Source organism: Cyprinodon variegatus, unplaced genomic scaffold (genome assembly GCF_000732505.1).
Source record: "Cyprinodon variegatus isolate N-32 unplaced genomic scaffold, C_variegatus-1.0 Scaffold844, whole genome shotgun sequence".
Taxonomy (NCBI): Eukaryota; Metazoa; Chordata; class Actinopteri; order Cyprinodontiformes; family Cyprinodontidae; genus Cyprinodon; species Cyprinodon variegatus.
In genome coordinates this window covers 261,180-288,193 of record NW_015151297.1, presented here as the reverse complement: position 1 = coordinate 288,193, position 27,014 = coordinate 261,180, and the positions used below count along the sequence as shown (strand labels likewise).

Sequence of the window (27,014 nt, the reverse complement as noted above, 5' to 3'; positions counted from 1 at the left end):
TCTAGCCAATCAGCTTCGGTTAGGCTGTCCGATACCTTGATTGTGAGAGTTTGGGGCGACGACGGAGGAAATGAGAGGAAACCTTTGAAATGACAGTCTGCAGATAAAAACCGAAACAAAAAATAACGAATAAATAAACCTATGAATCTGTGTAATGGAGGTAAGTAGGTTTTGAAGATTTCAGAGTGACCTGTAGGTCACTGCTAAGGCGGCGGCAGGTTTTGTCGGGTAAAAAAGCTGCAGATATTTCTTTAAAATTTCACGGATCACATGTTTTTTATGAAAAGCAAATCTAATATTAATTAAGTTTTCCCATTTGTCGCATGTGGGCTGTTTATATTTTTGTTAGGCAAATGAGACCAGACCAGATGTTTTAGCAGAGAGACAAAGTTAGAGCTGTTGTTATGGTTTACTAACATGTGTTGTTGTTTGCACAAGCATCCAGTCAAAGCTCCCAAGGATGATGTCATATATAGTGAACCTGATGTGAAGATCTAAGGAGGAAATGATACCAGAATCTTCTGCTGCAGCTGCATCCAGGTCTTCAGATAGAAAGTAATGACATGTTTACTAAAACAGTGGAAGGCGTTTTGTTTAATGTGGATTAAAATGTCCTTCTGTAATCACATGTGATGTTTTCTGTCTTTCTAGTGCAAACTCTCAGGTTGGGACTACCTCAGCTGGAGCTGTCAGTCACTCTGAAGATGAGTCAGGGAATGAGAACAGACGGAAGAGTGTGGTGGGTTACTTTTACTCATTCTCTGCATGCTGTTTTCCTGCAGAAAGTAAAACAATTAAAAGTGGAAAGTGTAGAGATGCTTTTATAGAAACACTTCCTCACAAAAAGGATCTTGGCAATTGAACTTTTTATAATTGCCACATTCCAACTACAGATTTAAATGACTTTTATTGGGATTTTTGTTGTAGATAAAAAAAAAGTGTTTTAAAGATTTCGAAAAATGTGCCCCAATTAAAAAAAGAAAAAAACAAAACTGAAACATTTTACATGCATTTGTATTAATCTCCTAAATACTTTGATGAAACACCTTCAGCTATAACTGCGCTGCAGGTCATTTGTAGCCTGTAACATGTTACCACTATCTATCATAATTCATTAGATAAATTACTCACCACCTGACTTTAGGATGCTATTAAGAGCAACTGGTTGTTTTTATTTTTAGGGGTATCAAATTAAAGCTACACTATTCAGATTTTACCGAAGTTTAGTTCAAAATGACAAACATAATAATTGAACTTTATTGATCTCACACAGGAGAAATTTACCTCTGCATTTAACCCATCCCCTTGAGAAGCAGTGGGCTGCCATCGTGCGGCGCTCAGGGAGCAATCAGGGGTTAAGGGTCTTGCTCAGAGACCCATTATAAGCTCTGTGCTCTAACCACTAGTCTGCCACTTTGTTTCACTATTGTGTACAGCCCTAAACTTGAACTTGTTGATCAAACACAGTTTGGTGTTTTCCCTAATTGTGTTACACTATATTCTGTGACCTATCTCAAGCTCTATTGCGGATTCTCCTCACCAGCCTGCTGTATCTACTAACACTTATGTCACAGGATTATTACCTATGCCCAATGACACAAAACACATACCTAAAAAAATCTGTGGTAAAGTACATGTAGCGCCCCCTTGGGTCACAAAATATGGGGCACAGAATATGGTGTAACGCCGGCACCCCTCAGGGCTGTGTCCTCTGCTCCTTGTTTTTTATTATGTGCACAAAGTCAACCTGGTATTTTCTTAAGTAGTCATAAATAAATTGTTTTAAGATTTATGTATATATTTGGCATCCCTTTTTTTTTTTTTCCATTTCTTGGTTATGCACAAGACTTTCACTTTTGGTGGAACAGAGACAGGAGTGGTGTTAACATGGCAAGCTAATGTTTTGCTTTTCTTGAACAAAGAGTCCACATGAGAAAAACCAAACCACAATCGCACTCCAGATTTTCCAACAGGTTTTAATTGAATCCCAACATGTTTTAATATTTTACTCCTTTAAGGACTAGAATAATTTGAATGTTGTTAAAATCCTTGGAGCAAACAGGATGAGCTCCTTATGCAACGGGAGCTGTCCAAAAGACTGAATATTGGCAAAACGAGGTCAAGATAAAGAGATTTTAAAATGTAATGAGGTTTAACTGGTAAATTAAATGCTTGCACTCTCATTTTAAAATAATATTTGTAAATATCTGGATATTTTTATGCATTTTCATAATTTCTTAGAATCATCAAATTCTGAAGGTATTCCTCTATAAGTTTGTGAATTAAAATGCTTTATGACTTTCAAGAAATTCATTTTTCTTACTGATAATATGAAAATCTAATTATGCAGAGAAGAAGAAAAAGAGCGTGCAGTGTCTCGGAGAATGTCAAACACAAAAGAGCCAGAGCAAGCGGCAGCAGGGTTAGAAAGGCACAGGATAAACATGCCAAAGAGAAGCAGGTGGAGGCGGTCACCCTGTTTGAAGTCATCACCATGGGCAAGAGTGCCATAGAGGTAAGACGGCTAATCAGCATCAGTACGCTTAGACATCCTAAGCTGGTATTTATGTTGCCTTTATGGTATTACATATATAAAAGTTGGAAAGTAATCACGCAAGTGGGCTAGAAACGCCTTTTTATTGCACTGAAATGAGATTAATTTCAAATCAATATGGCTGTTTGTAAAAAAAAAAAAGTAATTGGCCCTAATAGTCATTCCTGACTGTGCAATGCCAACGGTTGCCTTCGAGAATTTCTGGTAACTGGAAGAAAACATCATGTTGGGGGGATTTTGGATGTTTTTTTTCTTTGAAGAACTACTTTAATTTAGCCAGATTGGAGGATTTTAAAGCCTGAACTATTTAAGATTTTGTCGCTCCATCTATCAAATCCTTATTTACTTTGTTTCCCTGTTCATAATCTGAAGTAATCCAGGTTCTAAATCCCCAATGCAGCCCAAGACCAACATGTCTAAACGCATGCGTGATGGGTATTCTTCTAAGAAAAACTATGTTTTTTGTATTTTTATCATCTTTTTGTTTTGATCCTATTAATGCATCAAGGACACTGAACTGAGTCAAATAAAGTCTGCGGTGCTTTAAATGTTATGATGTGGTCTTTCGAAGGACCACTACTGTTTCATCTTATCTCCACTGGTGGACAATAACTCCTGCTGTGATTTGCTGGAATCCCAAACAAATAGAAATAGCTTTTTTAGCCCTTTCTAGCTTGGCCAAGGGGGGTAATTACATTTTTATCTTGGTTCAGGTTGGTTTAGAAAGTTTTTTTTTCTTTAATAATTGCAATTATCCTTTGAAAACCTTTATTTATTCACCATTAGTTTGATGCTCTGAATCATTAATGCATGACAGAAAAGCAACACTGAAAGATATCTGAGGGCAAATATTTGCTTACAGAACTAAACACGAAAAAGTCTGATTGGTGTGAAATGATTAACAGGAAATACATCCAGGACCCAAAGTTCTTTCTAAATAAAATTAAATATTAGATCAAGGTTCAAACAAGAATATGCATTAGATAGGTGAATTCTCTTATTGGTATTTGTCGCCATCGTAGGCCGTGATAGATGACTGGATTGAAGCGTACGGAGCGGACAGAGACTCCTCTCTACTAGATCTCATCAGCTTCTTCATCCAGTGCTGTGGATGCAAAGGCAAGCAAGGCCGGCAAATATGTACATTTTTATCCTCCTCCCAGTATCCTGACAAAATAAACCAGTTTTATGTGTGTGTCCTGTTGTTCTTGGATCTTCTCTAGGAGTGGTGACAGCAGAGATGTGCCACAATAAAGAGGATAAAGATGTGAAGAGTAAGATGGTTGAGGAGCTGGATGAGGTATATCCTTTTTATTCTAGGTATATTAATTGTGTAAAGACAGGAATGTTTTAATGCACTGGCTTAAATGCATATGGATGCATGTGTGTTTCAGGGCGCTGGTCTGCAGTACAAGCGTTTTCTTGCTTTTCCATGGATCCTGACAGTCACCTGGCCAATGGATGCAGTCAGTACATGCTTTCTTTCTCAAGCAGATTATGTATTTATCGTTTCTGATATATTGAGGACTTTAAAAGTTTTTTGCATCTTTTGTGATATGCATTTTTATTAACTTGTAATAAACTTTATGTATATAGATTCTCTGCTGTCGTTACTGCATTGGCTGAAGCAATCGGCTACACATAGGAAGAGGAAGCTTTAGGGTCTGTGAACAAGATGAAAGATAAAACGGGAGAGCGGGATTTTAGTTTTTGTTTAAAATAAAGAGGAAAAAGTTTCCAATTTTTTTAAATTTACAAAACTGAATGCAAAAAAAAAAAAAAAAGGACAAAAGATCCCTAAAGATGCACATATTAGGATCTTTTGTTAAACTAAAGCAGAGATTTCAGGACCTTACATTTTTAGACTGCAGGGGTTATTCTAGATTAGAGGTTTAGGGGTGCAGAGAGAGCTTTCTGTCAAGGCAAAAAACATTTAACTGTTTTCTACAAATCTTCTCAATTTTTGAAGCTTACTGACCGCATCATTCACTAATGTATCGTAAAACAGAAAGTGGCATTTATTTAAGAATATTCCAACCATTTAAACTTTTAAACCAGTTTTCATGAAAGGCTCTCTATTGTGGGCCAAACTGAGTGAGTGGGAACTAGAAACTAGCTCTAACTGTTTAGGAGCAGTAGTCTTATCCCCTAAGGCCGGGCATACACTGTACGTGTTTTTTCCCTTTTTGGGGACGATTTTCAAGTCGTGCGAGAAACATCGTGCGCCCTGCGTCGTGTAGTATACAGGGGGAAAAGAGGGGCGATCAGCCTCTCACTACCAACTCAATTCAGTTTATTTACCACACATGTCATCTCAAGGCACTTTACTACTATTCAACCAGACCATACAGTCAAATTGATTCAAAGTTTTCTATCTAAGGAAAAAGTTGATTGCATTGACTCATTAGCTCAAATACAATCCCTCACACTAAGCATGCTTGTTGCGACAGTGGAGAGGAAAAACTCCCTTTTAACAGGAGGAAACCTCAAGCAAAACCAGGCTCAGTGTGAGCGGCCATCTGCTGAGGCCGACTGGGGTTCAAGCAGACAGAAGCAGAGCTACAAAAAGCAGCTGTAAAAGGCGGCCCCATTCAGGAAACACACAGCCAGGCAGATGAGCTCTGAGCCAGCTCCCATGTCAGAGGATGAAGAGACCACTTCCAGCCAGTGACAGTCAGAGAAACAGGATTACACTGAAAAACAGGCCGATCTCCAACATCTATAAATAAAGGTGTTGATGGCAGCAACACAGCTGATAATTCTTTCCAGGATGGTGTCACAGCCACCTCCTGATCAGGAATCTTAAGGTCGGGAGAAAATCAAACATGTTTGAAATTCAGTCGCCCGTCGTAAGGTGTTCGTGGAAATCCTGCTGTTGAAGCAGAGCTACGAGCCGATTTACCAGAACCTCAAGCACTGCACATCTGCAAACAGGGGAGTTCTTCTTCTGCTTCCAGATTGACAAGTCTGACCAGCACCATCTCTCGGTGCTCGGTCCAACGTGTGGTTTGTGAGCAGGTAGCTCACATCAGAGTTTCAGGCCGCACAGTGGAAGAAGATGCATCGTCAGCTGTGAACTTTTAAACCCTGTGGTTTTCGTCAGTTTGAGCTGTAGCTGAGTACAATGGTTGGAAAATATCGTACAGCGTATGCCCGGCCTTATTCAAAAGGTAGATATTGAGATCCTTGGGTTTAATGGCTGCTATGCTGCTCTCTTTCTGTCTCCTTCTCTATGCTCCATCTCACAAACGGTGTTTTTCCCAGGTCTTTGAAAAAAGAAAACATCAACCTCCTTTAAAGTCACATTATTCATCTTTTTCTTGTCCATCAGTGCTTCCTGTGTCCCTGTGAATCAACAGAACAAAACTGCTGGGTTTTGTGTTGTCTCTCCTCCTAAAACGCACACTTTGCTGCTTAAAAAATTAGATTTTGATCTAATCTATGACTTGGATCCTATCTGGTATGTTCCCGTGCTCTTTTAAAAGCACATAGGTAACACGCAAAGAAGACTTAAAAATAACAAATAAACTGCTTTAGCAACTTGCCTCTCAGGCAGTCCTACAAGCTGCACGCTTGGAAAGACTTCATCTTTGCAGACTCATCTCATCCAGATTTCGTTTCTATTTAATCAAATATTTAAGCGCAGGTGGAAATTTCGACCTCTAGTAGTTTTATGCCTCAGAGCCCTAATAGAATAATTTAAGTTTCAGTTACTGTTTCCTAATTTAATACAAAACGATTATAACGTTTCGTTTTTTTAATGTGATGTTTTAGAAGGTTTCAGGGAACTATTTAAAATTACATAAACATTTTGATCTTTACTGTATTTACTTTATTGTTGCTCTGCATCAGGCTTCAAATGGGTCAATCAATCAATCAATGCTTATTTTTAAAGCATTCTGCACATTTAAAGTGAGAAAAATACTGAAACTATGTATGAATTTAGATGAAACACGTTAAAAACGCTCAATAGAAACTAACACAAAACAATGATTAGCCTAATATGAAAAACAAAAGAACAGTTAAAAGCTATAGAAACAGTGACTGAAAATTATTTACAGGAATTGGAAAAATAATCACATCATAATCTTACTAAAAAAAAAAAAAAGTAAAAATTTGTATACAATGTCTGATTTTGTATAATTAGGTAGAGCTACGCTTAATGTTCTGTAACTGATCCACTGCTTATGTTTCCCTCTCCACTGCAGGATTGTGCGGATTATCCTCTCGCGCAGTCCGGACCGTCTGGTCGCTGGTTTCACTCCGAGCTCTGTGATTTTGTGTCGGTGCTGGTGGCTCGGTGTCAGCACAGCGTCCTTTTTGACAGCTACCTGATGGGCAGCCTCATCTCGCTGCTCACCGAGCTGTCAAACTCATTCATGAGGGCATTCAGACACACGTGCACCCTCGCAGGTAAGGGAGGCGATACGTTTCAACGCGGATATGGAAAATTAAGAGGGCCAAAAACATGGAAAATTTTGTGCCTCTGAATCATCTTTGATATGTTAAAGGGTCATTTATGCCCTGTTTGTGCAGACACTAAATTCATATCGGCATGTTTCTCAAAAAAACAGTATGCTCTGACTGAATGGATGTTTGAATTAAATGCAAACAAAGCCTAAAAAGAACACAAAAAGTCAGCTGTTTTTGGTCCATCTGGCTTTCCATACACATATGCTTCAATCATAGTGAGAAAATATAACATGGACTCTGGCTTTTTATCTGGACGTGTGTCACAAGCTGTGAAGTTGCTGAGCTCTCTGCTCACTGTCGCCCTGAGCCTGAGTGTTGGGGTTGAGAACAGTCAGAAGCTGTACGACGTGCAGAGGACAAAGACAGCGAGACAGAAGAGCTCTCAGCAGCTGGAAAGAATACAGAAGAAGATCTCTGAGGTAGGACATTTTTATTTTTTCATTTGTGTGAAGGAATCAAACTTTAATGCCTGCCCTGTGTCCTCTGATGCTTCTAAAAAGTTGCAGGAAAAGAAAGCGGAGGTTGAGAGCATGATGGACATCCTCGTCAAAGGAGTTTTTCTTAAAAGATATCGGTACACAACACTTCATACATTGCTGTAACTTTTTTTTTTCTTCTTTTGAACGATCTACTTTTTTTATATAAAGGGTACTCTTCTTCTTTTGAATATATTTGTGTTTTTATGCAGGGACATTCTTCCAGATATCCGCTCTGTCTGCATGGAGGAGTTAGGCTTGTGGATGAAGCTCTACAGTTCTGCATTCCTCAATGACAGTTACCTCAAATACATGGGCTGGATGATGCATGATAAGGTCGGCTGCTTTGTTTGTAAACTTTCATAGGAAAGTCCTAAACTTAGTAGATTCTATGATACTGAAAACCAGCTGACACTCTTTATACGTCACCTTTCAGGTCCCTGATGTGCGTCTCAAGTGTGTGTTAGCTCTGCAGGGTCTGTTCGGTGATCCTGTCCTCCTCCCCAAACTAGATCTATTTACCAGTCGATTTAAGGTAAACAAGCTCCCAGTTTTAAGCCTTCATCTCTTCATTATGGCTTATGAATGTTTGTAACCCGTCTGTAACTGATTTAGAGGTTTTGTTTCCATTTGTTACTTTGTTTGTTGGAGTGATTTATGATTTTTATCTTTATCGAGCTAAATAATTTTCCTTAATTACTGAATTACCTATTAACTTATCTTACATTTCCCAGCATAAGGTAATCACTTCTCTAGAAAGTGTAGTGGGAAAAAAGTATTCAACTATTCACCCTAGTTAAATAAATGGAGATCAATGGATTTCACTCAGTCGGCATTTGATTCGTAAGATTTTTGCAAAGAGAGAACAGTTCATCATACAGGCCTTATGGCACTGCATTCTGCCCAGTTCTGCCTGAGCAACGTTCATCCCCCTTACTTACAACAATGGAAAGTAGTCAGAGTCAAAACAAATTACAGACACTTTCATTAACTGTAATGTTATTGATAAACCTTGAGAAACACACTGGTTTGTTATGGGAAGAAGCTATGTCTGGTCTACAAACATCCTGACGCAGAGAATTGGGTGGCCTTGCAGGTGAAAGAGACTGAGTGAAAACTTTTATAGTGAGTAAATAGGATACATTAATATATGAAATAAGAGAAATCAAAATTTTCCGACAACAAAGGCTTTAGGGAAGTGTTAAAAAAGCAATGATCAGATATTGATATGAAGACCAAAGAAGACAGCAGACAGGTCAGGGAGAAAGTTTTGGAAGAAAATTAAACCAGGCAAAGTTACAGCAGAAAATCAACAAAATAAGGTTTGGACCGATAGCAGAACTCTGTTCAATATATCATGCAAAACTGCAACAGAAACAAATAGGAGCCTACCAAAAACTTACAGGGTGAGCAAGCTTTGTTAAAGATTAGAATAAATCTTTCATATCGTCCCGAATGGAATGAAGCCAAGAAGCCCACGTTAACTTTGGAGGAGCTGCAGTGATCGGCAGCTCAGCTTGTTCAACAACAAAAATCTATTCATCATAAACTCCTAGTGAACTGGTTTAAACCACTCTCTGGAACATTTAGGGGTGCTCGAACTACAACTTCCAGGTTTAGCTCCCTTGAAAGCAATCGCTGTCACAAATTTAACCGGTTCAGGAATCTGATAGCGGGCCATGTTTTTCTCGGCCACATTCAGGTGTGTAGATTAATTCCTTCATTTAGAACCAAACATCTGATCAATGAAATATAACACCTGTTTGTTGGCCTACAGTAACTTCTAGCTTAGTTAGCTTTTGTGTTTAAGGGAAACACAGGCTGCTGTAAACCCACGCTCTGGGTCACATGACTCATTGATTGACGGATCTGATCACAGTGTTTTTATGAAGAGCAGCCACATCAATTATCAGTTTGCACTAAGTGCTGCATATTGATCTAAAAATATATATTTAATTTATCTCCAATTGAGCTGATACCTGGGTTGAAGGTTACGCAGAAGAAAGCCTTAGTTGAAAGATGGCATAGAAGCCATTTTTACATACTTATGTCCTTTATAGACCAATACAGATCCATGCCACACTTTTGAAATTTTGGTCATAGATTGAAAAATAATTTCTGTCATCTTCCACATCTTAGTTCTGCATTAGTTTGCATCAGTCTGTCACATAAAATCTGAAAACAAAAGTGAAAAAGTTTTAAGAGGTGTGAAGAGTTTAAGGTGGTAAAATTCTAGTATTCTTATTGAATCGTTTTTATAAAAAAAAAAATCCTTTACAAATAGTTCTTAATAAAAGACTTGAAAACTTTTGCCACTGTGTCCCAGAACCGTTTGGTCTCCATGGTGCTGGATAAGGACAACGAGGTTGCAGTGCAGACGATGAAACTATTGGTGCTAATCTCCAGGTGAGTTGTTTTTATGTTGATTAATTTTTTGTTTTTTATTTTTTTCTTTATACTCCTATTCATTCCTCAGAGCTACAGATGAGGTGCTCACTGCTGAGGACTACAAGCAGCTCCTTCAGGTTGTTTTCGCCTCTCATCGTCCTCTTGCTGCCACTGCAGGGGAGATGCTCTACTCAAGGTACAAACGCCTTCATCCCACTTAACGAATAAGAGAAGTTTTTTAGGAAAAAAAAAACATTTTGTTTTTCAGGATTCTCAGTGCTGTAACTCCTACCTCTGATGATCAGGATGAAGGGAATGAAGAGGAGCAAAGACAACAGATACTTAAAGCTTTACTGCAGTTTTATCAGGAGTCTGAGGTGAAAACCAGACTGGACGATTTTTACAATCTACCTTTATTATATTTAATATTTGATGGATGATTTAATTCATTTTGCCTGTTTATGTAAACCTAAAGCTCCACAAGCATGTTGTTTATCTGGTGGACAGCCTTTGGGACTGCGGTGCATCTCTGCTGAAAGACTGGCCGACACTCACAGCTGCACTGCTGCAGAGCAGCCCAGGTAGGAAAATAATGTGGCATGGAAAAAAACAAAAACAACAAAGCAGTTTCTGTGTTAGACAATAGTAAAATGTAAAATATAAAAGCTAATATATGAAAGTCATGGCTTTTCTAGCATTATGCATCAAAAACATAACATAACAAATTATGTGTGCTATCATTACAGTTTAAACTTATTATTTTATATATTATAATATGTATATATATATAAATATTATTATATAAATACGCATTATTTATAGTTTGCATAGGTAGTTATTATTATAACATGTACTGTAGTCAGTAGAAACATGATGGTATTAGAATCTTGTGGCCTCTGCCCTAAAGGGAACTAATTTGCCATGTGATAGAAACAGTCAATTCATTAAACCACTAATTTATGGTGCATTCACTGACTGATCAAAAATGCAGCATAAAGCACAGAGCTGTTGATTAAATTTGTTCAGCTTTTTAAAATTAATGCTGGCATGAAATACAAAAAGTCATACAAAGGGGTTGAGAACTTAATATAGTTTATAAATAAACTGTATATAATAGTAAAACTAGTTAAAATCTTTCAGTGACTGAAAAGGCCAAGAAGCAGCCAATAGATCACATGAACATGTTAAATAAAACCAGCTCAGTACAACTGGATGAAAATAAACTATATTTAACCGAGATAAGCTTAAATAAGTCAAAATAAGAAAAAATAACCTAAAATAAAAAGTTTATATTAAAACCTCTATATCAAAGTAAGAAAAGCTAAAATTGATGGATTAAAAAAAAAGATTAAATAGCTTAGGAAAGCTTAAATATAAGAAAAAGTAATTTTTATTGAATTTAATTGAACAGAACTGAGGTAAGTCTAGGTAACAATAAAATAAATGAAGATAAGCTAAAGTAGGCTAAGCTAAGAACTATTAAGCTAAATTTAACCAAGGAAGACTAAAGATTAAATTAATTTGGCTAAACTAAAATAAAGTGAACTAAATGAAACTAAAATATGACTGAAATGGACTGAATAAATCTAAACTAAGATACGGTTAGTTAAACAATAATAATCTAAGAAAAGTAAAGGTAAACTAATTTAAGTGAGGATATGCTAAGCTAAAATGAAACTTTAGATAGATTAGGAATCAATAAAATACAATTGAACCAAAACTGAAAACGATAAAAAAAAAAAAAAAAAAAGACAGCAACAAAACATATAAGAGAATATTCTCTGCTTCACCTGATATAATTTCAGTATATTTTGATTACATTGTTGAATCCAAAGGTTTTCCTAATCAATTTAAACCCTATGTTTCAGTGCCTTTATTTCAAACGATGGGTTTTCGTGTTGTAGGTTTTACTCCAGCAGAACAAGCAGTGATTGTGGAGATCCTGGTTGCGTCGGTACGTCAGGCTGCAGAGGGGCCAGCTCTGGTAGGGAGGAGCGGGACCAAGAAGGTCAGTGTATGATGGGGTTGAATAATGAAAGAAAGCTGAATGATATCTCACGTTTAATCTAGTACGACGTAAACCTTTAAATCCCAGAGCAGACTTTGTTTGCTGCAGGTCATGAGCAGCAGGGAGAAGAAAATTCAAGCTGACGACTGTTTAAACCTCACTGAACATCTGTTTTCTGTGCTCCCTAAGTTACTTTCCAAGGTATTTATACCAGCTACAGCTGTAGATAAAAAAAAAAAAAAAAAAAAACTGTCCATTTTTAAGTGGCAATAATAATATGAATAACTTTGCTGTTTTTTGCAGTTTTCATGCACTGGCGATGCTGTGGCTTCCCTGATGCGGATTCCTCAGTACTTCCACTCAGATAGTCAGGAGGCTAAAAACTCACAGGTCGGCATTGCAGCCATTAGGGCTCATATTAAATGATACAAAAAAAATAAGCATTTTTTATGTTTGAAAAGTATCGCTAAGAAAAAGTTGAATTAGAAATTGAATTTATATTTTTGATTATGTTATTATAATGAAGAGAAAAATAAGTTTTCAATTTACATTTTTAATAATTCAGAAATTACAATTAACTATATTGGTGAACATGTTTAGCGATGTGAAATTTAGTTTATCTTAGATCTTTTTTTCGTTTATTATTAAAATATTTGGAGCACAAAAGTGATGGAAAATATATATAATTTATGAAAATGTGAATGTAAATGAAAGATAGTTAACCATTTCATGTGATGCCAACTGTGCAGTTAGTTTCTAGCCTGATGACAGAGATGGCAGCTGTTTTGGATCTCCACTCGAGTCCTGCGGTTCTTGAAGCAGCGGCTCGGACTTACCTCAGTCTGTGTGGCGATGGAGCAGCCTGGTCCTCTGCAGCCAGAGCTTCACGGGACGCTCTGGTCCAGCGCTGGGTGGATGAACTGACAGGGCTGCTGGGGGAATCACTCAGGGTGGGTGTCATTCCTCGCTTCATATAGCCAGATAGGTGTTTTTTGGAAATACTTCTGTAGTCCTCTGTTTTCAGTCACTTTGGTATGTCCTCCATGCATTTTGCTGGTTTTATATTTATAAGTGATAAATTAAAAAATTAGATTTTTTTTTACCAAGTCGTATTAGGTTTTTTAAGAAAAAAAAAAAAAAAACAGTAAGTTTTTTACATAAAACCCTATGAGTTTCAGGGGTTGGTTTATTATTCAATTTCCTAAAAGGTAAAAATCAAAACTTCTAAAAAATAAAGTTCTAAAAATAAAATACTCTTAGGTTTCTCCTTAAATAATTTTTTTCGTTTGATTTTCCATATGATAATTTAAGAATATGTCAAATTAGAATAACCATTCTAGATTATGAGTCCATAACAAAAGCCATTCAATGATTTAAAATTACAACCTTCTTAGAGCAGAAATTTATATTTAGTTGAATCCCTTATTTTATTAAAAAAACTGATTACATACAAAATAATTATTGATGACATCAAATAATTTTTTAAGGATCAGTTTTCAGTTGTTGGTTTCTTCATCTACTAATTTATTCGGCCGACATAAAAAAGCAGCAAATAGAATATTGGTTGTAAAAAAATCTGTCTGAATTCTTTAAGATATTTTGAAATGGCTTTTTTGTTACTCTTCAGATATAACGTTTGTATTGTTGTTGGTGTGAATTACAGAACCTGTGTAACTCTACAGACCTCCGATCTTCCATTTTGTTATATTAACAACACAAAAAAAACAGAATCCTAAATAAGAAAACAGTTTTTGGTTTATTCGCTTTTTGTAGGGAGGCTGTTTTTCTGCTGAAGAAGAGAAGATCAGACAAATTGTAACAACGCTGAAGAAACTCAAAGCTTTCCACAAGTAAGATGTGACTAATGAGGTTGAGCAGGAAGTCAACAGTTTAGCCAAACTGGCTTCCTCATGCGTTTCCCGCTCCAATCTGTTTCTGTCTGTGTTGTGCTAGCTGTCATGACCTCGGTCGATGGAGCGTGTTTGATCTGCTGTCTCCTCTGTTGATGGACAACAGCAGCCAGGGAGGAGCGCCACCCGAGGTTCCGTCACTAAATCAGAAGCTTTCTCTGGTTTACATTCTCTTGTCTTTTTCTCTGATTGTATATTGTTTTTACAGCTGTTGGAGGAGGCACTGCAGTGCATGTCATTCGCTATGCTGTGGTCCCTCTGCTCAAGTAGTGAAACTTTAACTTGCAAGGTGGGTTGCATCTGCATCATGATCATCTGCATCACAATCATCTGCATCATGATCATCTGCATCATGTACTCCAAAATGTATTTAATTGTAATTCTCATGATGTAGAATCAATTCGTTTCCATTCAATCTGATCTTAAATTGAATTGCCTTTATTAAATTTTTTTTTAGCCTTTTCCTGAATGGTTGACACTAGTATTATATAAACATTAAACAGCAAATTAATAAAGTAGTGAATTTAAATGTGTGAGCTGCAAATGTTGACTGGAAAATGCATACAAAAAAAGATGAATCAATTTATAGGATCTAATATGATAATTGATTAAGGATTGGAAAATACATCCATGTTAAGACAGCCAAACTTAAGTCATGCATCTGGCCTGTTCTCTCAGATAAATTAATGAGTAAAATAGAAGCAAAAAAAGGCTAGTAAAGATTAAAAAAAAAAATTAAAACAGATGGTAAAGCAAATAAAACAGATCTAAAGCTTAAACTTAGACTTCTTAGGTGGATTGAAATTCAGTGAATTTAAAATAATTTTCTGCAATCCAAACTTGATTTAATCATTTTATATAGCCCAGATTATTTTTTACAGGTGCTATAGTCTTCGATGACATAAGAATACTACAGTAACAATGTTCTAGCTGGATGTTTGACGGCTGTACTGGGCAGAATAAGTGGAGTTTATTTAAATCTGTGGTTTCATGATTTATTTCATACTCATCCAATAGGGTTGAGGTTAATTTGAGCCTGTTTTACATATTCCAAACACAGGATTAATTGTGTTTAATTTTGCTTTCTGTTACAGCCAAGTTTCTCAGAATTTAAACCATCTAGAAAAAACTAATTAATCTTAAATAAAGAAAAATTCTTGAAATAAGTTTATTTGATGCTCATTGGAGTTGCTGCACTTCAAATAGAATTATAGATATGTTTTTTTTAAGTGTTTTAATTACAAAAATCTGAATCCATCGGTGCGTCGTTGTACTTTTTGACTCAAATCAAGTCAACGTACACTTATTAAAAAAATAGACTTAGTTTTAGTGTATGGAGGAGATCGACCTTCAGTATTCTGTCCATTTTGTTGAGTCCACCAGCACCAACGAGAGCCAGATAGTCCCACAGCATGATGCTGCCGCCACCAACCCCAGCAGCTGGTTAGGTGTTCTTAGATTTAATAAGACTCAGGTTCACTTACTCTAAGCATACCTCATGTTATAGAGGTGATTCTTAGTAAGGATGATATATTGATTTAGATGGACCTCTGTTAAAAGCAAAGTCCAAATTTACAGCTTAGATTAAATATTTATATTTTGCTGATCATATATCTCTCTACTATGATGCCAAAAACTACACAAGGAATGTGGTTTGAGATACAAATTCATTTTCTGTACCTTTTTTTTGTCTTTATTAATAATTTTGTGTAAATTGGAGGACCGCTTGGGATAAAGCGTGTCAGAAAATGGATGGATGGATGTTGTATTATTCTTTCCCGTCTGGAAATCTTTTCTTTAATAGCTAGTATTTACACATTTGGAGACGCAACATGTTTTGCCTTTCTTCAGGAGAAGGCTGTGGCCCAGAGGCTCCAGCTGCGACTGTTTTGTGAGAGGAGCCATCGGTGTCTCTCCCACTGTGACCACGGCGTGAGGACTCAGGTACGGCAGGAAGGATGAACATTTTTCTCATCTTTTTTTTTCTCCTTTCATTTTCTCTAACCTCTCCTTCCCTTCTAGGCTTTTCTGGGGGTGTGCGATGTTCTGATGGCTCACTCATACCAGCTGCAGGTGTGGGATCCCACCTGCTTCGGCCCGCTGCTCTACACGCCCAGTCCCAAACTGCAGAGGGCGCTCCTCTCCTTCGTATCCCTGCATGTGTTTGTCGTCCCAGACTGTGACAACCAAAGCAGAGGTATGATCTCAACATTGCATTATTATTAATAGCAGGCAGCAAAGGTGAGCAAAGACCAGCTGAGAGGGGTAGGGGGAGACGGGGGGTAGGATTAGGAAATGGAAAACAAATGCTGTGCTCAGAATGTTGCAACATCTTCTGCATGTTTGCATTTTGATTGATCGATTTTGATGTTTTCCATAAAAAGCAGATGTTCAGCTCACATGGAAGAAAAAAGTTTATACAGATTTCTTATTTCAGGGAGAAATATTGTTTGATTTATGTTTTCAGTTTGTGTTTTTTTAAATATATATTTCAGTCTTTATTTGAGCATAGAGAAAAAACGTTATCCTGTATTAGTATAAGCAAAAGAAGAAAAATAGTCTAAAATGGAAAAGGATAAAAGTGACAAAACTAAATCCTCTGTTAAAATAAACATCACAATCAACTTACCTCAATCTGCTATAAACTAGGAAATTAAAAATTCTTCTTAAGTGTTTATTTTATACTTGTGAGAGATGTGATTTATTCATTTATTTGACAAATTCATATATTTTTGACAATTTTGGCTTTTAAACTAAAAGAGAATAAATATTCTGAGGAAATTATATGCAAGGCTGGTAAAAAAAACAGCAGGGCTGCAACTAACAACTATGTTGCTGATTAATCTGTTGATTCTTTTGATAAATCGATCTAAAAAAAATCAGATGGCAAAAGTTCCCTTAAAGGAGAGTTTACACAGAATTTAAACCAAGTAAAGATAAAACCATGTCCTTTGAGGACTTCTGGATAGATAATATTAACACAAAAAAGAGTTTATATATTTTCTTAAATTTTTTTACAATAATAACTGCCTTGAATGGGATGCTCTTTCAACTAAAGGTGTGTTTTAGAGTCTCTATACCTAAATTAATGCTTAAAAGAACAAAAAAATAGGAGAGGGCTCTTAAAAAAATCAAAAAATATATATTTTTTTTATCTGGAGATGTCAGCCTACTGAACAGCATCTCCATGTGTCGAACAGTTTATGCTCTCTGGGGCTTTTGCATGAATCACTGCATCGCTTTGGCCTGTAATAGTGCTGTAATAGTGGTCTTCATTTGCTCAGCATAGATTCTCTATGAGGTTTAGGTCAGAAAAGATTACTGTTAAATCGATCCGAGTCAAATCATGGTCATCAAACCTCAGACGGTGTGGTCAGATGATCGGCCCTAATTCTAGATGGTCCCAGTAGACGTCCACTCTAACGTAATGGTTGATAAAACACAGTGCAGCAATGTGGAAACTTCATTCTTAATTTCTTCAGATTCTGGGACTATTTCCATACAAAATGCAAACTTTACTATCACCACTTCTCTGCCTTGATCCTTCGACAACGGAAGATGTGTTTGACATTTTTCCTCGTTCCAAAAAATGACTTAGACATTTAATTCCCATATCCTGCTACAACTAAGATATAAAGTTCTGATTCCAGCTGTTTTCCTTTTCTTTTTTTTTTTTTTTTTACATCCTGGCAATCTCCTTCAGACTCTTAAATGGGCTGTGTCAGGTTTGGTGGATGTTCGTAAAGGAACCAATTGGAAAGACAGAAGTAGAGTGGAGTTCTTGTAGGTTGTATAATGAAGTTGGTGGCAGCAGAAGCATAGATCCAGACTGGACAGGCAGGGAACTTAGGAACCAAAAACAAGGAGAAATGGGAGGAACATACATAAAAATGAAGAGAATCCAGCTATGAGGAATAGAGGAGGAATATATATGGGAGACAGAACAAAGATTTGAGTATTTAGTTAATTGGGTGCAGGTGTGGGTAGAAACAGCTAGGAGAGGAGCTAACTGGAAAGGAAAGGAGTACTAGGGGACAACAAGGGATAACCAGGGAAAACAGGGTTTAACTGTAAATAGAAGAGAACTTAAATAAGGCTAAAGGGGAATAAAACTAATGTGTACAAAATATCGATTAACCAAGGTGAAAACTAGAGGATAAGAGAAGGAACTGGAGATAACTGAGGCCATGGAAAGGATGACCTAAAGATAAAAAAAGAATGACTAACTAAAATGAAACCAAGGAATAAATTATACCAACAATGCTGAAAAGAAATTTTGACAACAACACAGCTTAAAATAAAGCATAACTGAGAAACCAAAATGAAAACAGAACCAAAAAGTCCAGAATGGCAGATCATGAATGCTCTAAAGGCTATGATTATTGTTTCTTTTATGTCTTTTTCTATAAGATTTTCCTTCCACTCAATTTTCCATGACCGCTCCAGGATAAGGACTCTGTGCAGAGCCAGATTTATTAGTTCTGACCATTTATTGCTCACATGCTTGCTGGAGGGTGTCAGTGACGTATGCTGGACATCATTCAAGTCAGCAAATTTCTATTTTTTTTTTTAAATTAGCGGTAATTATTAATCAGATTTTTGAGAAACTCCATTTGTAATTGTTATTAGTTAAGCTGCAATCATGAGAATCAATGGAAATAAATGCGGTAAATTTCTTCCATTGTGTTTTTTTCTATTTAATCTGTGTGTAAATGTCTGAAGTAAATGCATAAAATGAAGGAACTTTTAGATAATTTAGAAAGTTTTACAGTTTATAGTTATTTTTTTAAGGCCTGCAAAGGAGTGCAAAGCTCTGCACTCAGAGTAGCATTGAAATCTTCAATCCCTGCGGTGTTGCACAGTAGATGGCACTGTTACTCCACCTCCGCTCCGGTTGGAGCTGCAGTTTTCTGTGCTCAGAAACCATGCAGATTATTAAATGCACAGCCACGCGTTTGGCTTAATAAGTCGCAGCAAAGCTGCCTGCCGACTGTAAACGTCTCCTGATTTCCAACCTGACCTGACAATTGACCCCCAATTACAAAGGAGACCCTGTTAATACCTTCAGACTGAAACAGGATTGAGTAATTTGTACGGAAGTGCGCTCGACTTTGTTATGCAAAGTGAAGCAGCGTGTAGACCGATGACGGCGATGTGTGCTTCTCTTCAGTTCCTAATGAGCAAAACAAGAGTGGCATGTGGAGAAAAGTAAAAGAAAATATGCCGGGGATCCCTTTGCGGAGTCCTGGAGGTAAACTTCTGAATTCATTTAGCATATCTAAAATGTTTCATTCACTTTATTAGAGCTTCTGCTTCTACAGACATATTGCATCCAAATATGGCAAAGTCCAGAAAAGCCAATAACTGTCCTGGTGGGAATCTCTTAAATGTTCAAGCAAATGTAATCCAGGATTATTGGTTTTTGAACATGTAATAAAAAGCTTTTGCTTTATTGGATATTCCTGGTAATGATTTTGTTCTATGGACAGTGTTTTCTATTAACTCCAGGATCAGAGATTACTCAGAGGGCAGGAGCACCGAGGTACATCAAAAAATCAGGCCAATCTCTTTCCGTGAGAAAATTCCATTAACTCTGGCTCGCCTCAGAGCCCATTTTATTAGCCTAGTGAAAGATTGAAGCCACATGGTGTCACAACCATAACTACAGTCTGATGTTATCTTTGATTTCCACCTGCTAAAGCCATTGTCCCAAGACTCAAACTCCCCCTCCCAGTTTAAGCCTTGTTCTTTTCCTCTCCCTTATATGATTGTGTGTGATTAAGCCCTCTTTTGGGTTTATTCCCATATGTTTAAGTTTTTTTTTCTTCCTCTTGACCGTTTCACATCTAATCACACGCTTCTACCACACCCTCGCAGTCAGTGAATGCTCTGAAGTGGAGAGACTGGAGGATCTCCACAGAAGAAGAAATCTGCTCGCCGCCTACTGCAAGCTGATTGTCCATGGAGTGCTGGAGATGAGCGCGGCCGCCGAGCTCTACCCGCACTACATGAAGGTGAAGGTTCATTCCTCACTGCAAAAAACGATCCAGAAATAAGTAAAAAAATCTCAAATTAACATTATTTACTCTTAATTCAAGCAGGTAAATAAGATAATTAGGTAATATGCAATGCAATGCAATTTTTTTTTCTTATTTAAAATGTAAATTTTCTTGTTCAATTAGAAAAGTGTCTCACTTACCTCCTCAATTCAAGAACAGTGCACTTATTTTGAGAAAAAATGACTTATTTAGATTTAGGTTTGATGTTAGAGATTGCACCCATTCAAGTTTTCATTTATAGAGATGATCTTGTTTAAATCAATGCAGCTCTTATTTCTGATAGGATGAAGATTACAGTTCTGTTGTAGAGACTTCAGTCATAATAATACTAATTAAAATGAAAAACTATCAACCACAAAATCAAAACAATGGTTTCTAATAACCTTTTTGGGATAATTTCCTAAAACCTATATTGGTCATATTTATTTATTTTTTATTTATTTATATTGACTATTGCAAATATTACGTCCTAAAATCTGTCAATATATATACCGGTAATTGAATATTATGCCAGCATTTTATTTATTTTTCCTTTTTAAACTTAATTTTTTGAAGAATTTTATTTTGATCTCATGGTATTTTCGCAACAAATTATTTGCACTTTATATTATTTCTTATTTTAACGGAACTGTAAACTATTTAAAAGCAGTTTTGATTGATTTACTTTATGTAGAGTAAATTATTAAACTTGTTTAAACTTTAAACTCTGTCAGGTTTTTGCAATTTTTTTTGATGATTTGCATGTATCTTTAGTGAGAGTCTGGTTTGTAATAAGTAATAATTGCTGAGTTTCCAGTCAAAATTATATAACCAACTGAAGTTTAAGGTCAGATGCTAAAAGAATATTTCTTAAAAGAGGTTTAAAACGTATGTTTTGCTAAGCTTTACACCTTTACTGCCTAATGGTGGAAAATTCAATATCAATTTATAGTGAAATGTAATTCAATAATGATAGTTTGACATGTTTGGTATTTCCATATCCATTATAGTCTGAGATTATAGAATTTTTCACTGACTGAGTTTTGGGGATTTTATGTAGTTTTGCTTTTTAAAAGAAACATTTTAAAAACTTTACAGGAGGATTTTTATAAACATTGCAAAATAACTGTCATAAGTTACTACAGGATTCTGCTGTGGGTATTCATGACAGACTTTCTAAGGCTTTTTATTTAGCTTATATTGATGTTGAAATAATATAGTAACATCTGAAATTAATCTAAACAGATTATTAAGTAAATATAGCGCATACGGTTGATAAACATTTTGATTTGTCATAGACTGATGACGTTTGTCCTAACTGATCATGAGCTTAATTCAACAATTGTTGCAGTGTCAGTATATATACTAGATTATTTTATTGATGTTACTGACCTCTCTTTAGGTAGATTTAAATTTGAGTTACTACATAAATGTTGTCTCCATTTGTTCCAGTCACCCAATATTTCAAAAGTAGCTCAAGGCTGTAGAATCGGATGTTGTTTTTAGTTTGACCACTAGATGGAGACAAAGTGTTCTAACTTTGATTCCTGATGTGTGTCGAATGCACATCAACAGGCATTGCAGCTGCAATAACAGAGGTTCATATGGAGACAAAATGTCTAAAAATGGGGTTATAGAAATAAAAATGGTTAGAAGTGATTTATTGGTAGTTTATGACCTAAATAATGGAACATTTTGTTGTATTTCCAAACAATAACATCAGCCTGAGCTATATTGTAGGGCTGCAACTAACGATTATATAGCAAATTGATCGATTTCGATTAATTGATTAATAATTGGATAGCAAAAGGTCCCTTAAAGAAGACTTTTGATGAAATTAAACCAGGTGAAAGTAAAACTTTTACATTTGAGGAATTCTGGACAGGGCATATTGACAGAAGAATTTGTTTTATATTAAATGCAAAATATCTATGTATTTTTTTTTTTTTACAGTTTTGGTATAATTACGGCTCTAATTGGGTTGCTCTGTCAGCTAAAGGCATGTTTTAACGTCTCTATACTCCAGTTAATGATTAATCGATTACTAAATTGACGATTATTTCAATATTCGATTAATCGCGATTAATCCCGTTCATTCTTTCTACCCTGGCCTATTGCCTTGGGTTCAATATTCTTTGAGGAGGCCAACACATAGATTACTGAACGTTGTACCAATTTTACTGCAATGTTTGATCGTTTGATCTCATTAAACCAGAGATTATAACACAATGCTATGCTTTTAAAGAGGTTCCTGCAGTGGTTGAGCATATAGAAGGGAGATTAATCTGCTGTTATGTGTTATTATTATTATTACAATGCTACATTTAATAAATCCCATTGGTATTTTGGATGTGCAGTTACAGCACCAGCATTGCTTCTGGGACAAATCAAACGCAGCATAACTCCTTTGCCTTCCCTAAGTTGATATGTTGAGAAACAAATTAGCTTCACTTCCATCTTCTGATCCAACCTAGCTTACTGCTGCCTGCCCTTAAAAACTGACCCGTCTGCATCCTGCTTGTAATGTTGAACAGTCAAATAGACTTTTTTTTTTGGTTTATCATGAATAAAACTTAAAAAACGAATAATTGTAACGAATAGAAAACTATCCCTGCTGTGACTTTTAATGTTTAGCTTAACTGATGTTTCAGAGATAGGAAGAGAATTTTTGGGTTCAAAGTAAAAATCAGTCAAATAAGCAACCTGTTAATTTGCTTTCTTTGCTCCATAAGTAAAAAAGAGTGCAGTTTATGACACAAAGGCATAATAAGTTTAGTTTTATTTATTTATTTTTTTTTTAGCTTGAGGTAAAAGTTCATTTGTAGGCCCTAAACTCTTATGAAACTGATTTAATCGTGTTCAATATAAATCGCATTGTGTGTTAACTAACATTTGTCTGTCAAATGCCACATTATATTTGTGATAAAAAGCCAAGCTGGATGTCGTCAAATCAAATCCCACTAAAGGGTTCCTCCACTATCCCCCATATGTCTGCCATACAGGCACAGACACATTTGATTCCTCACCAGATGGATAAAACACTGAAGTAGATCAAAAAATATTATTGCTGAAGTATTTATTGCACATAAGCTTTTAATTAAAGTTATAAGGAAACCTTTGGAAAGAAATGCAAAAGAAAGAAATGATTGGTGCCCCTGCTCCAAATAGAAAAAAAAGGAATGGGGATCTGTTATTTCTAAGGACTGGAATAAACATTAAGATTAATATAAAATCTCATTTCGTATTGATTTGTTAACTGTTGCTGAAACAATCCATTTTCAGCTCACTGTTCCACCTCAGAGTCCACCAGATGTTTGTGTAGTTATTGACTTCTTGATGTCGTACGCTTTAGCAAGTTCTTCAGGGCTTCTATGGACGACTAACAGACCAGGAGTGGAACCAACAGTGGGCATGAGCTGCATCTAGCAAGCATTGATCCTAGAATCAGGCCCAACAGGATTGGTTGACAAAAAGCAAAATGTTAGTTAATTATAAATAAAAAATGCTTATTTATTCAAAATTTGGTTTGCATTGATATTTGATAATCTCCCATTAATGACGACATTTAAGGTCTGTATTTTCTGCACAGGTGACGCCACTACAGTTAGTCCAGCTTTGCTTTGGATATGCACTCATTGGTGATCCTGTAGTACCGGTGTTATTAAAGCTGCTTTAAAGAGCTTTCACTTTTTCATTTTTTGCCAAAAACTGTCTGTTTTCAGTTTTATTCAAAAATTCTTTATCAACCCAATAGGGAAATTAAATGTTGTTGTGATTCGTAGGGCCTAATAAGTAAATCTTCCAACAGGTGTTTTTGTACGTGCAGAGCAGATCTTCAAAGAAAGCAAACCTTTTTTCTGTGTGTCCTTCGTCATTTTGCAGATCATATTCTAATGACCAAACCGCCCACATTAATAGATGGAGGATATGCAAATGTTAACATTTACCGCATGCAAAGCAATTTTTCCAAATCTGAAACCCAATTGCAGCAGCAGCTTTTGCATCTTTTTAAAAATACTTCTGTAAGTTGTGTGCAAACTTGGACGCAAGAATATCTGCAGTTGATTGAGAAAGATTCTGTGTGAATGGAAACATATCTTAGCCGTAGGAGAATATAAATGAAGTAAAATATCTGTACAGGCCGGGAAACACGAATACAGCGCGTCGCTAACAATCCTGTATAAAATTAAATAAAAAAACAGGTATTTTGCTTTCTCCTTTAAATCTATAAAGCATAGAAATCTTTTTATTTTTTTATTTCATTTCTAAGTATTTTTTACATTTAACTTTAGACATTTTCATCATCTCATTCATTTTCTTTCCAGCTTTACAGCGACTTTGGAGACATCATTAAGGAAACCATCTACAGGACCAGACAAATAGATAAAATAGAGAGCGCTCGTACTCTCGTGCTTTGTTTGCAGCAGGTAAAGCTAATTTTTGTTAAAAAGAGAAAATAAATCAGCCTTTCCTTCCGTAGTTGGAGCTGCTGATGTGTTTTTTCTCTGCTCTCTGCAGCTGTTTATGCAGCTGAAGCGGGAACAGGACAGCGGTGGCAGAGCTCACTCTGGAGTGCAGACGTTCACCTGCATCAAGGAGCTGGCCAGGCGCTTCGCCCTCACATTCGGAGACCTTGTCAAGTTCCGTGAGTGTCTCGTCATGATCCACAGGTGAGGGACGGATCTCCAGCGGTTCAGGGTTTGTGTCTGATCAGATGTAAGTAGCTGGAGTTTATTTGTGGATCTGTTCAGACACGGCATCGAGTTTGTGTTCCAAGAGTTCAACCAGACTCCAGACAACGCTACACCTCCGTACCTCTCCTACCTGACTATCCTCAGCGAGTTCTCCAACAAGCTGCTCAAACCAGACAAGAAGACAGTGTGAGTGTAGAAACGGGGAAGACAGAGGGATACGAACTCTGACATTTCTCACACTTTGTTTTTTTTTTCCTGTATTTGCAGGCTCTCCTACCTGCAAAAGCACACAGCAGAGCACATAATTGACCTCAGGGAGGATCGCTGGCAGCCACTTATCTACTATCGTGCTTCTTTATTGGCTGTGGCAGAAGCGGAGGATGCCGTGTCGTATGTAAGCTCCGACAGGAGGCCCTACCACAGTCGCTCTCCCGTCTCCAAACAGAAATTGGAAGGTATGTGTAGTGGGAAAAAAGTATTTAACTATTCACCACAGTTAAATAAACGGAGATCGATGGATTTCACTCAGTCGGCACTTTATTTTTATCTTTGCAAAAAGAGAACAGTTTATCATACAGCCCTTATTGCCTGGTAATCAGCCCTGTTCTGCTTGGGCAGCGTTTGTTCCCCCTTACAATAATGGAAAGTTGTCAGAATCAAAACAATTTTTTTTTATGGGAAGAAGGTTTGTCTTGTCTAAAAAAAAAACTCACACAGGGGAATTGTGTGGCCTGGCCTTCATTTCTTTCTTTTCGTTTCCTTTAACACTTGCATCCTTCCTTGTGTCATTAATCTCTCCTTTGTTTCATGGTTCTATCCTTTCTTGCATCCTTCCTTTCTTTTCTAAACTGCACGATAAAATTGCAATGATGATACGGGAGCTTTAGCAACTTAGCCACCAAGAGTTCACGTTAGCTGTTATATCAATGGCAGTGAAATTATAATCCAAGGGATCAAATTTAGTATTGGAATGAAGAATTAACATGCATGGTACAAGAAATATAATATCCTCCTGAAACATTGTAGGCAGGCACTCCTGTGCAGTGGTGGCATTACACACAGGGATCCTTTTTCTTTGAAGACTGCAAAACATTGAGTCGCTCTAGTAGTTACTCTAGTGTTCCTATTATCCTTTTTTCCTTCAACTCGTTTTCCATTTATGGTCATTCCTTTCTTATGTTTGCTGTACCTATAATAATAATATACCCTATAGTAATTCCTTCCTTCCTTCCTTTGCATCGTTTCCATTCTAGGGTCCATTTCTTTCCTTATTTTATCATTAATTTTTCCTAATTAACGATAATTCCAATTTTTTTTAAGCTTTCTTTTCGTTTGTCTTTACTTTGCATCTGTCTTTCTTTCTGTTTCAATGCTCAAGTCCTTCATCCTTCTCATAGTTGTATCCTTTACCTCCTCTGTGTTAGTTTCATTCTGAGCTTTAGGGTTTTTAGATTTTAAAATGATCATACAGGACTTAGAAAGGCTGAGTCTGAAAGTTTTCAGTGTGTAAAAAGTGTTTTTCTTTTAGGGTACAAGTCCCCAAGTCAAGTTCGTCTAACTGATCCTGTTAGTAAGGTTAACAAACCAAGTATCGGCCAAAGGTAAGAACTGTTTTGATGAAGAATATTCATAAAGCTACATTTTCTTGCTCTTAATTTTAACCAAGTGACCTCAGTTCTCAGGTGATCCTGGGCAACATGGATCCCTTCCACGTTCCTCCAGAGCTTCCTAGGAAAAGCCACAACATAGCTTCAGCCGTTTTCAGCGAGTCAGACGATGGCAGCGTGGACGTCGAGCTTTGAGAAACAGGAAACCGAAGTGGATCGTCTCTCTTGTCTGGACAAGGCTTTCATCGGCTCTGGATCAGATCTGAACCACCAGTGTTTTAAGCTCTAACATGATAAAAAGGCCCAAACCAAGTATGACTTCTCGCACCGCAAAGCACCTTTTTTTCTTCCAGCACTACTTGATGTCTAATGTTAATAAGCTGGTAGATGAAGAAGAGCCAAATTAACTCTAATTACTCTAAAAAGATACAGGGTTCTTAGTGTTTGACTTCTTCTAGTATCATTTCCAGCTTTGGACAAGTATAGAAAAAAAAAAAAGGAAAAACATTTCAATTTTATTTTCTAGGATGCATTTTTAAGAAAAGAAAACATTTTAATTATTATAAATGTCCTGGTATTAGATTTTCCACCCCAGCGTGACCTTTTTAGTTGAATTTTAGGAATCATTTTAGTCTTGGGTTACCAGCTGAGGAAAATGTAAACTCAAGTCTTAAATGACCTTTTAGGATGATTTAAAGACTCAAAAATCATGCCAGGGTTTGTGTTATCAGGGTTAAGAGTACTTTCACAGCTCATATAATTCTACAAGATATTTAGAAACACAAGCCTGTAAACATGTATCATGTAAATTTGCAGTAAAACGTGAAGCTGCAGCCATCTAAAGAAACATGTGGATAAATTAAACT

At 36.5% G+C, this 27,014-nt stretch overlaps 1 protein-coding gene across 2 annotated transcripts; it reads left to right on the top strand.

Moving 5' to 3' along the window:
- Nucleotides 1-7: 7 nt before the first annotated feature.
- Nucleotides 8-26,810, top strand: LOC107099187 (cohesin subunit SA-2-like). 2 transcript variants are annotated; one of them, XM_015397215.1, is made up of 32 exons: nucleotides 8-160; nucleotides 439-555; nucleotides 652-739; nucleotides 2,351-2,515; nucleotides 3,577-3,673; nucleotides 3,778-3,854; nucleotides 3,949-4,020; nucleotides 6,763-6,967; nucleotides 7,295-7,446; nucleotides 7,528-7,601; nucleotides 7,716-7,839; nucleotides 7,940-8,038; nucleotides 9,830-9,909; nucleotides 9,980-10,087; nucleotides 10,160-10,268; nucleotides 10,367-10,472; nucleotides 11,796-11,899; nucleotides 12,008-12,100; nucleotides 12,203-12,289; nucleotides 12,649-12,849; nucleotides 13,673-13,749; nucleotides 13,853-13,940; nucleotides 14,018-14,098; nucleotides 15,661-15,753; nucleotides 15,832-16,006; nucleotides 19,687-19,823; nucleotides 24,173-24,274; nucleotides 24,366-24,517; nucleotides 24,599-24,727; nucleotides 24,809-24,996; nucleotides 26,070-26,142; nucleotides 26,217-26,810. In XM_015397215.1, exons 2-32 carry the CDS (start codon nucleotides 506-508, stop codon nucleotides 26,341-26,343), a joined length of 3,513 nt encoding a protein of 1,170 aa, XP_015252701.1. In that variant the 5' UTR covers nucleotides 8-160; nucleotides 439-505; the 3' UTR covers nucleotides 26,344-26,810. The 2 variants fall into 2 exon arrangements, with proteins under 2 accessions (XP_015252701.1, XP_015252700.1); XM_015397214.1 differs by lacking the exons at nucleotides 8-160; nucleotides 439-555; nucleotides 652-739; ... (1 more) ...; nucleotides 3,577-3,673; nucleotides 3,778-3,854 and having other exon boundaries at nucleotides 3,951-4,020; nucleotides 13,856-13,940.
- Nucleotides 26,811-27,014: the final 204 nt, after the last annotated feature.